The 15392-nt window shown below is 52.6% G+C and overlaps 1 protein-coding gene across 1 annotated transcript; it reads right to left on the bottom strand.

Annotated features, from left to right (window-relative positions):
* Positions 1-11738: 11738 nt before the first annotated feature.
* On the bottom strand, positions 11739-15392 carry LOC128914962 (zona pellucida sperm-binding protein 3-like). Its single transcript, XM_054214694.1, has 9 exons — positions 15000-15392; positions 13706-13824; positions 13518-13621; positions 13121-13298; positions 12925-13045; positions 12727-12818; positions 12512-12657; positions 12123-12242; positions 11739-11869 (listed from the first exon to the last, which is right to left on the bottom strand). Exons 1-9 carry the CDS (start codon positions 15390-15392, stop codon positions 11739-11741), a joined length of 1404 nt encoding a protein of 467 aa, XP_054070669.1.

Genomic DNA, 15392 nt, shown 5'->3' with positions numbered 1-15392 from the left:
AAAGAACGCGGTGGTGATCAAAACACACTGAATTCAACCCAAATCATAGCAGGAGAAAAGCCTTTCACCCAAATTATGTTGAATTACTTTTTTTTTTTTTTTTTTTTTTTAGTTTTTAGGACCCAATGGGTATGGCATTTCCTGGGGATCAGCATCCGTTCCCAAGATGTGCAGAGCCTTGGTGCCATCCAGGGAGCATCCATCCCCACTGAGACATCCCACCGCTGGGCAAAGCTGGGAGAGGGAAGACCCCCGCAGAGGAGACCATGGGGGGAAGGTGATGCTGATGATGCTGATGCATCATCTTCTTCCGCATCTCCTCCTATGCCCAGGGCTGGACCCCGAGGGGAGCCTTAACCCCTTGTTTTTCACAAATAGGGCCACCGAAGGACCGGATGTCCCTATCCCACATCCCGGAGAGGGGACAGCTGGGCTCACCCGGCACCGGCACTGGAAGATGTGGGATGGGACAACTCCTCTCCACTCCCTCCGCATGTCAACAGCTGGCTATTTATTTATTTTTATGAGCTTTTTACAGCCTGGCCCCATTGTAAAAGCATGATTAATAGATGTAGCTTTGTTCTTTAATAACTCCTCCTGAAGGATACCAGGAAGAGCATGAGGGAAAAATTCGGAGCAGCCGGAGCTGCAGAAGGAGATGTTTTTCGGCTGATACAGATTCGGGGGTGCCCGCATCGCCTGCAGCCCTGGAACAAGCTGCAAAAGCAGCCAGAGGGGAAACTGAGGCAAGGCGTTGGGGATGCAAAAGCTCTGGCTCCTGCACGGCTCAGGGCAAAGCTGCTCACCTTGGGGCTGGGGATTTAAAGCTATTTGCTTGCAGTCGGGGCCATACGGACAAGGGTAATGGCTTCTTCCCCCACATTTCTATTAAGAATGAATTTACAGCCCTGCAAGCTTTATTTCATGCTCTCCAATAAATCCAAGCGACAGCGGGCAGTAAGCGCTGTATTAACCTTTCGTGCCCACGGATGGAAAAAGCTCCATAAAACAGGGGTAAACAGCGAGGGGGGCAATTCCTCCACTCCCGTTTGCTTGGCTTAAAGGGTAATAAAAGCCACTGCTGATATACAGAGAACCGCGGGCGATGCCCTTGCTGCTCCTCTGCACACCCAGAGGGGTTTTGCTGTTCTTATTTAGCAGGAAAACCTATCAGTTTGGGGTTTTTTAGGGTAAAATTCAAGAGGATGGGGGTGATTATTAACACCAATACAAAGAAACCATTCAAACTAGTAAAAATGGCTTTGTTACAGCAGTAACTGAGTCATTAATGGTGTTATTAATTGCACCACCAGACCAGCTATTGATGACGAAATAATGGGCTTTGCTCTTGCAGGGACAAGATCCAGCTCGTCGGAGCTGTCGCCCATGGCCGCGGGGAGGGAGATAGGGGGTGAAACTGTGCTGAGAAAACACCTTGCCTTTCTCTTGATGCTATATATTAACAAATTAACGAGCCTTTCCCCCCACAGCATCCCAGTAATGTCCCTGTCCTCCACCCCCAACCCCTCCCCGGACCCCAAAACCTGTTCAGGAACACCTGAAACAGCAACAAGAGAGTCACCGGAGATGGCAAAGGAAGGGGCAAAGGGCTTGTGTTTCCTCCAAGAAGCAATAAAGAACTATCAGCAAATAAAATGAGGACACGGACTAGCCAGTGACCCAGAATGGTGGGTACCTTCTGCCATGCATCCCGCTGATTTTTGGCCGGGAAGGATGCTCGGCGGCTGCTCTGGCCGGAGCCAGGTTTTGATGGGGTTTAAAGCAGAATTTCGGCTCCACATTTGAATCCTCCAGCTCTGACTCTCCCCACGGGTCCGGTTCGAGTTGACCCGAATTGCGAGAGGCTCTGCTGGGGTTTGTGTTTTGAAGAAAGTCCTCCGAGCTCACCCAATCCCTCTGGCTCATGAAATCCAGCTGGAAAGTTTCTCCCCCCCTACAATAAGCCGTCTTGCTACATCTCACTTTGGCGGGGCTGAAAATAGCCCCCGACTGCCTGGAGACTTCACTTCTGAGCTTGCTGACATGAAAGGCAGCCATCAAAGTGGATAACAGGATATTTTCCAGCCTAAGGAAGAATGCCGGTTCGGTTTCGGGCTTTGGGAAGACCAGTTCTGCAGGGTATGGGAGCTCAAACTGCACCTGTGAGTCCCTGTGCTCATCCCACCCCCGCCCCGGGAAGCCAAAAACATCTACGTCCCCATACATAGATGCAGCTTTTTTCCTCAAATCTCTTACGATCTGCTCTTAGGGGACTGCAGCAACCTCTCCCCACCCCGCCACCAGAGATGGGTTTTATTTCCCATAGCCCTGGCTACAACCAGCCCCTTTTGTAGCTCATCAGCCGGTAAAAACATCCCTGGATTTTTAGCTGGCCCCCCCCTGCACCGCTCGGGGCTGGTCGCTCGCTGCGGCTGGAAGACAAATGCTTTGTTTTCCAAGGGAGAGGCTATGCCTCCTGCCTCTGCTAATGTACAGCATCTTGTCTTATTTGTTCCTCGCTGTTCCACAGCTGAATTACTGCGAGTGATGTACCGGCGCTTTGTACGATGATGCTTCTTTGTAGCTGCAAGACGAGCGCTCCTTCAGCCTCTCCTTCCAGCTCTCGGAAGTTAAATCCATCTTCTGCCCTGCGAGGGGACGGCCAAGGCTCTTACCTCCTCATCCTCATCCCTCCAGCCAGGGTGCTTTGATCCAAGGGGAGCAAAGGAGCATCGCCCCAAAAGCTACAGTCCCCGTGGGCTGACGCAGCTCAGCTGCACCTTCCCAGCTTGATTTTGCTCTGCGGTGCAGCGAGCCGGGGGGTCGCATCCTCCCCAGCTCTGCTTATCTCCAGCCTCAGAGCCAGATAACTCGCTGGCGGCAAGTTATCTTCTCGCAAGAAAAGGCTGCACGGGGAGGAGGCGAGGAGCCCCACGCCGAGCAGAGGGTACCCACGCCGCTCGCAGCACCCCGAAGCAAACCCAGCCCTCTCTCCCTGGGGAGTTACCCTGCAGCATCCCACAGCATCCCACAGCATCCCGCATCCCTTTGCCTCCTCGCCCCCAGCCCAGGGCATCCCCGTTGGAGGAGAAAGGCGGGTTCAGGGGCACCCCCAAGCCACATATCAGGGCACTCGGTGACTCAGCGCTGGGTTGTGGAGCCACCCCAATGCAATTTGGCACTAAAGCCCCAACTAGAGCATCTCCCCTGCTCATGCTCCTCTCTGGGCTCTGACAGCCAAGCCTTCCTGGCAGCCACAGGATGGAGATGTATAAGCCCGGCCAGACATGGGCCTGAAACAGGTACTCGTGGTCATGGCACGCTAATTAATCCTCGTTTGCTCCTGGCACTTGCCAGCCTGCAATTTCACAGCTTGCTGGAGGCCTCCGTGCCGCAGGATGGCTGCCAGTCGCTCCGTGGCCGGGACAGCTTCCCCGTGCTCATGGATGGAGTCGTGGGCTCCAACCTTCTCCGGGGCTGATAACCCAAGGATGGAGCGGTGTTGGCTGGACACCAGAAGAAAACCTTCTGCTCTGCCAGGAGAGGGAAAGAGAGCCTGGATGGATACTCAGCAGTGGGGCAAGAGCCATCAACCCAGGGAGCAAGGTGGGATGAGGGGGACACCAATGTCAACAGGGCGCTCAGAGCATCAGGCAAGGTGGTGAGGCTGAGGCAGGTCCAAGGCAAGGTGGGGATAAGTTTGTGGTCAATGGGCATGGCTGGAGAGCAGCATCCTTGCAGCACAGCTCAAGTAGGGACCGATAAGCCCAGGCTGAGCTTAAATGCGCTTCTGGGGCCACGAGCAGGGTGCAGGTAGGGGTCCCAGGTGGGGCTGGCCAGGCCACTTAATGTCCCCAAGGCCACAGGAGGCCAGACTCAGGGTGAGGGCCTCTGCCTGACATACTGAGCTGAGCTGGCAGCTCCACCACCACCTCCAGCCCAGCAAAATCTGCTTCTCCAGTGGCCACCTCTCCTGGAGCTCGGTCTTCCAGTACCTGGATACAGCGCCTGCTACGCCAACGGGAAACGTATATTTATTTATTACGTTATCTCGCCTTATAATATGCATTTTGCTGGGTGATGGCTGGGTGCTCTCCCACCACTGGGTGGCAGTGGGCACACATGCACACACACACACACGCATGCACATGCATGCCCCACGCAGGGCCTGCCTCCATCCTCACCTCCGCTTCCGAGACCTGTGCTAGGGGCCAAAGTTGGCCCCACGTCACATCACCTCCGTGGGTGAATTTTGTCATCACCCCACGCTTCATCCCTGGTGGGAAAATGGGGACCGGACAGCTTCAGCCTGGCCCCATCCTGCTTTCAAGAGTAGAGCATCCCCCCCAAATTGCAGCCAAAAAAAGGGAATTTGGGACGAAAGGGGCTTCTTAACTCCATGCCCTGGAGGTAGAAGCAATCTGGGTCTTGCCTTGACCATGGGACAAGGGGTGCTTGGCTGGAGAACCCCCTGTTTGCAGGGCAGGACCCCCCAGAAGAGTCCCAGGCCCCTCGGAGCCGTCGCGTCCAGCTGAGCCTGTTGAAACGCAGCCGTGCCAGAGGAGCCCTGGAGGTACTTGTAAGACAAGGGATGACATGCTTGATGGGACTTCTTAATTAGATCTTGCTAAACCAAAATGTACCGGGGCTCCCCTGGCAGAACAACGTCAGACAAAACATTAATCACGCTCCAAATAAATAATTAAAACGTCAAGGCTCTTGGAAGGAGAAAGAAAAAAAAACCCAGGAAAAAATCAAAGGTGTCAGTGCCAACCCATAATAACGAGCACTGCCACAGGGCCCGGCAATGCCGTCCTTGGAGGGGAGCAGAACTGTGTCCCCAGGGCCACCTGAGCCAGGTGGAACCCAAAATGTTCGTTGAAATATGTGCCCAAAGTCCCAGGACATGTCAGGATGAGGTCTGGGACCTTGTAACCTCGTACTTGGACCCATGGGATTACATCCCCATCTCAGCTTTATGTTAAAACGTGTCTTTTCACAACTAGCACCTGTGGACTCAAACAATGGATTAAAAAAAAAAAAATATTTCCCAACGGTTGGCTCATGCAGTGCCCTGGGACATCACCCATGGACACCTTTGGGATGCTGGGGGGAACCCAGATCTTGGGCTCCGGCAGATGCCTGATGCAGCGTGGGAAAAAAATCTCTTCACCCAGCACTTAGGAAACGCTTTTGGGAGAGAAAAACAAAAAAAAGGCTTGAAAAAGGAAGCTGTCCCTCCCCATCCCTTCTTAGCCGGAGCAGAGATGATTATTCGGTGTAAGCCTTAAATTATGCGTGGAGCCATTTGCATCAAAGAACATGATTGAGGCAGAGCCGGTCCTGTCCCTCCTGGCTCCCCAGCCATGCAGGTGGGATGGTGGAAACGGTCCTTGGGACCACACAACCCCCAGCCCAGCATCAGCCTTGGCCAAAGCCTCCGGTGCAACTTTATGGCGGGGGAGAAGATGAAAAAAGAAGTATGAGGGGCTGCAGAGGGGTGTTTTCCCCCATGTGGCCATCAGAGCCACTTGGGTACCAGTCTTCAGAAACAAACATCACCTGCGCTCTGCTTTCTTCTTCTTTACCTTTCCTACAGTGCATTTATTAAAGAGCAAGCTATAGCTACTAAAAAGCAAAGCCAAGGCTCTGGTGGGATGGGGCTGCTCCCCTGATGAGCCGACAGCTGAGGATTAATTTAATGCAATGACCGTATTTTTTAGCTTCTGGTTTTTCCTCCCTGTAAGGCTGTGATGCTGTGGGGAAATGAGGTGTTTTCTGCCAAGGGTGGAGCAACCCCGTAGCCTTTGGACGCAGCTGCCAAGAGATGATGCTGCTCAACCAGAAGCTGATGGGTGCCTACAAAGCCTCACTGGTGGGCAGCATCCCTGACCTTCCTCCTCCTCCCAGCCCTTCCCCAGCACATCACCTGGGAACAAAGCTCGCTAGGGATGAAGGACTCCACCAAACCCCACTTTATTACATTAATATTTGCTGGTAATGAAGCTAGCTAGCACTTAGAGCTCCAATCAAATTAGGGAAGCTATAATGAACAAGAAGTGGTGCATTAATTCATTAGTGGGGAATTACGCTAAATTATCTCAGCAAATACAGCAAAACTTTAATTTACTGGCGGTGTTTTCAAATGGCTTTTGCTCCTTTGCCTCCATTTACACCGCGGCGCATTTTTTTTCTGGCAGCAAAAACACAAGAAGTGAATTAACTCCAGCTCCTTCGGGAAGTGCTTTATTCGCTTAGATGGGAATAAATACCCGTAAGAGATATCAGAAATTTTCCTTTTCGGCTCCTTCTCCAGGTCTATGCGGGGAAAATGGATATTATTTACGATAAACAATTTAAGTGCTCAGGAAACACCCTTCTAAAGGTCACTGCTTGGTAAAAGCTCCACCGGCAGGATTGCAAGGCTTAGAATAACATTCTGCTTTGCTGATCATCACAGAAAGGGAAAAAGGAGGAAGAAAAAAGGTGAAGAAATTTCCTCGAACATGTGGAGGTAGGGCATTAATTGCGTAGGTCCTGGGGAAATTAGCCCTGATACTCAGCTGCCAGTTTGTATGCGCTGAATGCAGAAACTTGGGCATCAAAATGTAACGTCCTCTCTAACGTCCACAGACCTGTGCGGACGCAGAGGGCTGAGAAAGGACACAACTCGTGCCACATCCTCAGCCTGAAGAAACACAACTCAAGAAATAAATCCCTGGACCCTTCTCATCACATCTGTGGCGGGGGGGGGGGGGGTGTTTCCCCTTGCAAGAGCCAGCTCCACATAATGTCAACGATGGAAAAGCCCCTCTTGCAGGTCCCCTCTCCCCACACCCTCTTAGCTTTAAAGAAGAAAAGGTAGAAGATAACTTTTAAAAAACACCAGAGGGTAATTTTCGTAAGGGGTTTTTTTTTTTTTTTCAGTAAAAGGAATATTTATCTATTTTTGAAGAGTTTCCCATACGCTCACAGGACACCAGGAGCTCCTGATGGAGGGACACTTCTGCGGTGGGAGAGCACAACTAAAGCCCCTGAGCTGGGGCGGGTCAAAGCGCAGCCGAAAGAGCGGGGCAAGGTCCAGAAGACATTTGGGGCAGAAAGAGGATATTTGAGACATCAGGGAGCTTATTCACAGGGGTAAAACGAGGGCGGAACGGAGCCCGTGGCACACAGGGCATGGGTGCCTGCAGCCTCCTATTTAAATGACCAGGTCTGCAGCAATGCACACACACAGCGTTAAGGCAAGAGGGCTTTTGGCTTGGGGGGAGGGGGGGGAAAGAAGAAAAAAAAAAAAGGCAATAAATAAGGCTAGGACGTCCTTGGGCTGCACATATGTACCTCCCTGCGGCTGCAGGGCTCCAGGAACCAGGTTTGGTTTGCGTTTAAGTGCAAGGCAGGCAGCTCCGGGATAACAGGGGAGGCTCCTTCCTCTTGAAACTGGACAATAACCCCCCTGAAATGACACCCTGGCCTCAGCAACCTGGAGTTTCCAATCAGATTTGGAAATTTTGGTTGCCTTTTTTTTTTTTTTTTTTTTTAAGCTACCTACTTTACAGACCAGGAATCCTTTAATCCTTTGCAGAACGGTCCCTCCTGCTGGACGGCAGTGCCACGAAGGGGATAGTCCCGTGGGGCTGAACTGAAGAACCTCAAGTCTTGCCGTGTCAAATATCCTCTTAAAAATTAAACTGCAACCCCCTTGAGTTGGAGGATAAGGGCAGACCATGGTCAGAGAGAAGGCTGTCTGGCAACAAAAATTCTTTGGGTACTGCAACAAGACGTTTAGGAATGGTTAAAATGAACATGTTCTCCTTTTCCTGGTTGCTGCTGCATGTCCAAGGAGGTCATCTCCAGCCTGCCCTTGAGTGCTACAGCAATGCAAAAAGCTTGTGCACCCTTCCCTGCTTGTCCAAGCACCTGCGTCCGGGTTGGTCCAGGGCTGCTGCTGTCTCTCCAAGATCAACCCCACGTGGATGTGGCCAGGCCACCCACCAAGGCACAGGCAAGAGGACCTCCAAGTCCACCCAGTCTCCCTGCTGGCTTGCACAAGCGAGTTGCTACAAGCCCCAACTCACTTCCTGGGGAAGTCTTCCGTTCATTTTTTTACCCTGTCATTAATTTTTCTTGTTGTCTGATGAGAGATGGGCCACACCCAGAGGCGGACGTGGACAGAGCAGCTCCTGCTGTGCAGAAGGGAGGTGGGCATCAACATTCACACCACTTCCATGGGACAGCATAAATCTGCAAATGAACACACCAAGCAGCTCACTCTTACCCTGAAATTCCTGTAAGAAGTACCTGAGCATTCTTCTGCGTGGTAAATTATTTTTCTTTTAATTAATACCTTGAAGGCTGCTTATAGTCTGTCACCAACATCTCCGTATTACTGGGCACTTACAGCAAGCCAGAGACACAAGTGAATGACCGCAATGCATCCTTGTTCACATTATTAATTCCCACAAATTGATCGTTCTGCCAGCATCTTACAGCTTTCTAATTAAGTCTTTACACGGATGCTCCTGCGTGCGAGGGAGATGAATGCTAACAAAGTCCAGAAGCAGCAGTTATGGGATTGGGGTTGATGGGGCTCACGGCTGGGGAAGAGCAGGTGAGTCAGGCATCACATGCCCTGCACTTCCTCTCTTCACCCATCGGGCAGTTGTGTCAAACCAGACAGGAAAAGGGAACCGACAACATCACCCGCTACAGCTCCAGCAGGAGGTCTCACCGCCTTTGGGGACAGGAGAGTGGCACCTGGCACCGCCCAACTTTTAAGAGCATCCTGCAGCAAAATCCTGCCAAATTCCTTATCCATCAGATAAGCCAAGATCCCTTGGCTTGGTCCCTGAATCGGATCATCATCCCCCCAAGACGCCTTTTTCTCCACCAAGTCCTTCTCCTCTTTGGCCCTCCTATGAGAGTTGTTTTCCTGGTAAATAGCATGGGGGAAAAAAAAAAGAAGTTGGTTTGGGATTAGCAATTTATTAGAGAAGTAGTAGCTGTGTTAAATCATAATACTAAAACCCACACACATGCTGGCCTCCCCAGGGGAAGCAAACAGCTTTATAAGCAGCAGTAGCTGATGTGCAGCCCCTCCTGGGCTGGGAAGGAGGAAGAGCAGAAGGAAAGGACAGCCCGGAGCACAACAGCTCCCAACACAAGTCTCTCCTGCTGAAGATGGGCCTCAAAAGAGGATCTGAGCACAGGCTGGTGGATTAGTGCTAGTAGGATTGGATCCAACAGGGCTTGGAGCCCAAAACCCAGCCAGATCTCCTCAGCTGGATGCTGAAGCCCTGAGAGGGGAGAAGTCCTGTGCTGACAGTTACCTCCATAGAGCCTGCACCAGAGGAGGTCACAAGTCTGCAGCTTGAATTAAAAAGAAATAACCACAAAGTTTGGCTTTTTTATTAAGCTCCTGATAAGTCTGGGACAGGAGGTGGTGCTGGCAGCATATGTCAAGCTTTCACAGCCAGAAGAGCTTGCAGGAGATGCAACACCCAAAGAAGCGCAGTCTCAGTGGCATAGAACAACAGTTACAAGAGCAGCAGGTGGCAGATTTCTTCAGATGGGGGGAAGAAAGTAGCTTTATAGATTAATGAGGAGCCTCAAAACAGATGGTTGAGAGGACCATGCATGGGGGGACTGCCCATAAAGACAACTTCCAGCTCCCACCCCCAGCCAGGGGACGGGGCTAGGGTCTCTGTGCCCATGGGAGGAACACCAACAGCCTTTCGGAAGTCTAGCATCACAGCCTGGCCACACACTCAGCATGTGCATGGCACCCTGTCAAGGTAAAAAAAAAAATTAAGAAAAAAAAAAAAGAGGTTGTTTTAATCTCCTGTAGCTCCTTCAGGAAGGAGCTTGTGCATTAAACATGAAGGCTGACAGCCTGATCTGGAAAGATTTTAGCCAAAAAAAAAAAAAAAAAGGAAAGCAAGCTTACACAGCTGCCTCATTTTTCCACCTGATTATTTTGGCCCAGCTGCTTAACTCATTGAAAACAGAAGCAAAAAAAAAAAAAAAACCAAAAAAACCACACACACAACACATTTGTCTTAAGCACATCATTCCTGGGCTTTCAAAGCCAGCTTGCTTGGGGAGGGGGTTCCTGCTCCACACCCTGCCGGGGCCACAGAGTGCAAACGCCAAGCTGATTTCTCAGGGCTGGGGAAAGCTCATTTGCAGGGCCGGAGCCACACTCGGGCTGTGTTGGAGTGTATTGTAAGGAGAATCAGCATCACTAGGCTGCATCCTAATGGCTAGGGGATTGCAGCCCAAGAGCTTCAGGGCAGACTTGCTGTTTCCAGCCTTCAGCTGCCAGATTTAGCTAATGCCTTTAACAGCAGCAGTTTTCAGAAGGCGCTAGCAAAAGCAAAAGGCCAAACGTGAGAACTAAGGCTGCTGGCATTGCTCTGAGTCAACCATGCCACTTTGCCCCTCTCTGCTCTTTATCCAGGGCCAGGAGCAGTTTCCTCCACTCAGAAAAGGCTTTTTGCCTTTTCTGTTGCAAGCATCGGGTCTTTGACTTCTCTTGGGGTACTGAAAGCAAGAACATGAGGCATTCAGTCAGTTCAGACCGGAAGGATGGAGGGGAGGCAACAGGTTTGGGGATTCTCCCTGCGAAGCACACGAGGGTCACCAGCACCAACCAAGGCACAGCCATGCTTCAAGGAACCTGACCCCATTGCTGTGCGCACTCAGGAGCACAGGGTTCCTGCACTCTATCAGATAAATCAATTACTTAACCTGATGCAATGTAGATAATCCCAGATAGCACTGCAAAGCACATGGCCCTGCAGGCATGGCCTAAGAGCATCCTGCAGCCTCCAAGTTGGCCTGGAGGTGACCACAGCTCCCAGGGCATCCTCTGGGACTGACAAGTGGCCCCCAGCCCAGGGTAAGCAAACCACTTTTGAGAAGCATCACTGTTACTCAAATTCTTGAGAAGTGCAACTGGTATTAAAAACTCACCACATCAGGAACAGAGACACCAAGAGTTCATACCCAGCTTGAATCCCACCAGGCTGAAGACACCTCAAGTATAAGCCAAGAGGTCAGAATAAGGCTATGCTGTGTAGGAGGGGAAGCCACAGATCAAGGAGAATGGTTTCACACAGCTTTGCTGCTTGTCTTATGCATGTTGACTCCATTTTAGTGTGATGAGGACTCCAGGGCCCTGCGGCTCAGATCCTCCAGCACACCAGAGACAAGGCTTTTGCGAGGAGTGGTGATGAGAATCTAGATCATACCTACTGACTAAAGGCTTTCTCCTACCCCTAATATTTCAAAAAACGTCTGTTTAGAGCGGGTGGACCAATAGCTTTCTCTATTTGTCCCCTCTCTTTTAATAACAAAGAGAAAATAGAAGCCATACTCTGCCTACAGCAAACATTTAGGAGTCCATGCACAGCACTGCATGCCAGGTACACAATATACAGGGAGCCTCAGCAGCAGCACTGGACATTTGGAAAGGCTTCCTGCAGAGACACACTTTCCATCCCCAAGTGCTGCGGCTTGGGAGACGCTTTCAGGTGACAACAGCTGTCCACATTTCCTAGAGCTTGTGGCTAGCCCAGGAGACGGCTTACCTGGAGGACGTACTCATGACCGGGTGCATGAGCACAACCCCAACTCCCATCTGAGCAGACCCAAGCAAAGCCTGACGGCTGTCCCTCCTCCCCACTGAGGACACAAGGGGAAGACAGAAACAACTGTCTTTTATTAGGGTTGGGCATTTACAGTGACACTCCAGGAGGGCAGATACATTTCCTGGACACAAGAAACAATCCAAGAGCAGTTAAGCTCAGCACAGTGGCTGCTGTGAGCACGACAACTTGGACCAGCACAGGAACTCCTTCAGCAACACCTGGAAGAGAAACAAGGAAAAAAAAAAAAAAAAATCACACACTTACTCCACATTTAATGGCTTTCCACCATCTGTCAGTGGATGAACTTGCAGGGGGTTCTGAGAAGACAACACTCAGACTGACTTCTGGAGATTATACTGGAAAATCCCTGTCCAGGTGTGACATCAGGGGGCATTCATGACCAGATCAACCTGGACTCCCCTTCATCTGAGACCTGAAGGCACCTCCACTCAAACAAGAAGCACCACATACCATGTGAGGTCTTCCCTGCCGGTGCAAGACCTCTCGAGGAACTCCACAGTCCCTGAGCTGGATCAAGGATTACTAGCGGCCCAAGCGAGACTTCAGCCTCCGCTGCCCTGGAGGACCCACCTAAGAAGAGATGGACATGAGGGAGTTCACAGGGACGCTAATTCCTGCCTCGTCTGGATTTCAGGGCTTACAGGAGGGTGGACCCTGCCAGAGCAGTTCTTCTAGTAGTTTTCAGTGTCCTCATAGTTACTTGCACAAGGACACGGGAGAAGAGTTAGGTTTGTCCCTAAGAGGAGATGCACTTGCTAAAGGTCTTCCAGCATCTTGGCTGCCCCAACCCGGAGGGTCACTCTGCCGTGGGGGTACGTTTGGGACACGCAGAGCCTTACCTCGACTGGAAGGGATGCCTCTCTTCAGGCGCCTCCCTGGCCATCTGGATGGAGGGTTAATTCTCCGGGAGGATCCCCCATACAGTGGACAGTTGCCCGTCTCACAGCAGCTGCAGATGTCTCCAGTACCCTCCACTGGAGCCCACCTGAAACAGAATTCCCTGTAAGCCCTCTTCTCCAGGCTGGTCCCCTCCCCACATGCACCAGCTACTCACAGGCTGCTGGCTTTGTTGAAGGAACAGGCCTTGTTCAGTGGATCTGGGGCTTGGTCAGCTGGGGAGACCTTCAGGTGGCAGGTGATATAGATCTGGAAGGGCAATTAAACCCACAGCCAAGGTTCAGTAAGTGTCTTCAGGCAGAAGAGCACAGCTGCTGGCCATGCTGGGGGAGGAAGGGCAGGCACCACAGCTCACCAAGTTCCTGTCATCTCCTGCAAACTTGAAGGCATCAACTGTGAACTGCAGCATGTCCTGCCTCAGCCTTGGAGAGATGAAGGCTGAGGTGGTGTCCTCTGATCTCCCATCCACCAAGCACCTGCACAAGGGTCACAAGTCAGGGACGTCCCAGCCAGCTGCAGCAGCACCCCCAAGACACCACCATACCCCTTACCCGCTGAGCTCAATCAAGGCATATCGGGGAGAGGAGTTCCTGTGGGGACTCAGGGTAGCAACACAGTCATCCACAAAGAGCCTCAGGGGTACGTGGCCCCCAGAGGCAACATCAGCCTGGAGGTGCAGGCTTTCCCCCAGCTGGAAGCCATTGGAGAGTCTCTCAGTGCTCCAGTCATCTGGAAGGGAGATCCAAGGCCACAGGTCACTCTGGACACAAGCACATTGCCCTCCCTTCCCCATGGCACCTCTTGACTAAGCAGCCAGCAACCCCATATCCCACCAAACAAGGTTTCACTTTAGCCCCCATTACAGCTCTGGTTGGGCACTCAGCACGTGGCCAAGAGCCGGCAGCAGCAGGGACCCGAGGGAAACGGGGCTGCCAGGTCTGCACCCACCGGTCATGAGGCGTAGGGAGAACGTCAGCCTCTCCTCGGCCGACACGGTGGAGCGGAAGGGAGCCCACGTGGGCCGGACAGCATTGCCGCTCACATTGCTCTTCCTAAATGCAAGAGACCAGCATTAACAAAGGTGCCACCATCACCTCGGGTCCACCGCACCAGAGACACAGCCCCCACTTGCTCACCTGGGATAGTGACACTCAATAGGAACCACAGCCGGGTTGGTCCTTACAATGACCACATTGCCAGGAGGACTAGGTTTGTAGGACAGACTTGTCTTGTAGATCAAGGAGTCTGGGGTCACCTGGAAGAAAGATTTGGGAGAGCTGACGAGGCAGACAGAAGCTCAGAACCAGCAGATACCCAGCACTGCCTGGCCTAGGACACACAGGGCACCAGCTGTAAAGGCTCTGCCACACTCCTGATCCAGAGCATCACAGGGAGGCATGAAGCTTTGAACTGGCATCTCAACAAGGTGCCAGCCCTGTAGGAGGTCAGGCTCAAGGACTTGGGCACTCCAGCAAGAGCCCACATCGGGTCCTCAAGCCTCCTCCCCCAGGTCAACTGGGGCACACCAGCTCCAGGCAGCCCTTCGGCTCTCCTGCTGAGCAGGTCAGCAGGTTCCCAGCAAGCCCCTTTGGAATCATAGGATCAGTTGGGTTGGAAGGGTTCTTTAAAGGCCACCTAGTCCAACCCCCCTGCAGTCAGCAGGGACATCTTCAACTACATCAGGTTGCTCAGAGCCTCATCCAGCCTGGCCTTGAATGTCTCCAGGGATGGGGCCTCCACCACCTCTCTGGGCAACCTGGGCCAGTGTCTCACCACCCTCAGTGCAAAGAGCTTCTCCCTTATGTCTAATCTAAACCTGCCCCGCTCCAGTTTAAAACCATTGCCCCTCATCCTATCGCTACGTGCCCTTGCAGACAGCCTTTCTTGTAGGCCCCCTTCAGGTACTGGAAGGCCGCCATAAGGTCTCCCCAGAGCCTTCTCTTCTCCAGGCTGAAGAACCCCAGCTCTCTCAGCCTGTCTTCATAGCAGGGGGGCTCCAGCCCTCTGAACTTCCCTAGGGACAAGTGTCAAGCTACACCCAGCTCTCCCATGTACTCATGCTTCCACTTCCATCTAGCCAAGTCCTAAAACCACTGCAAGGCTTGATTGCTCCTGAGTGTGCTCCTCACCCAGGGCTCCATGAGAGCGCCCACACGCCAAAGACTAGCTCTGCTACGGTCACTCCACCCCTCACTGGACAAATGCCGCAACCCGATGAATCCCTCCTCACCCCAAATCCTGACACCACCTTTACCAGGTCATTTTGAGGACCGAGACCTTCACCCAGATGAATTAGGCAGCGAGACAGCACATTGCTCTTTCACAGTTCCCAAGTACCCACCCAAAGTTGGTCAAAGCCCAGAGAGGGTCCAGTCCCTACACAACATCACCAGGGAGGGAGCAGCCCCTCACCCCGGCAGCCCACCTCACCTGCAGGGTGCTGCCACACTCGTGCAGCCCAGCCACAAAGGTCACCGTGCTCTCAGCACCAGCACCCTGGGCCACAGGCAAGCAGGCAGCTGAGCCCAGGGTCAGGTCCACAGCCTTGACCAGGTGTCCCGTGCCAAAGAGGTCCCTGTGCACCGTGACCACCACCTGCGCCTCCTGGCACTGAACAGCCACAGGGTGCCGCGGGGCTGCAGCCTGGAGCTGGGAGACATCCACCCATGCCCAGGGAGAGGGCCGGGAGAAGGAAGGCACACGGGGACGGCTCCAAGACGAGTCCCCCCTCAGAGGGAAGCTCCAAGGGCTGTAAGACGTCGCTTCAGCCAGCGCCCAGCACAACAACACTACCACCAACCCCAAGCTGCCTCCAAAGCCCAT

Source organism: Rissa tridactyla, chromosome 9 (genome assembly GCF_028500815.1).
Source record: "Rissa tridactyla isolate bRisTri1 chromosome 9, bRisTri1.patW.cur.20221130, whole genome shotgun sequence".
Taxonomy (NCBI): domain Eukaryota; kingdom Metazoa; phylum Chordata; class Aves; order Charadriiformes; family Laridae; genus Rissa; species Rissa tridactyla.
Note: the sequence above shows the minus strand (reverse complement) of the source record. Positions and strands in the feature narration are given on the sequence as shown.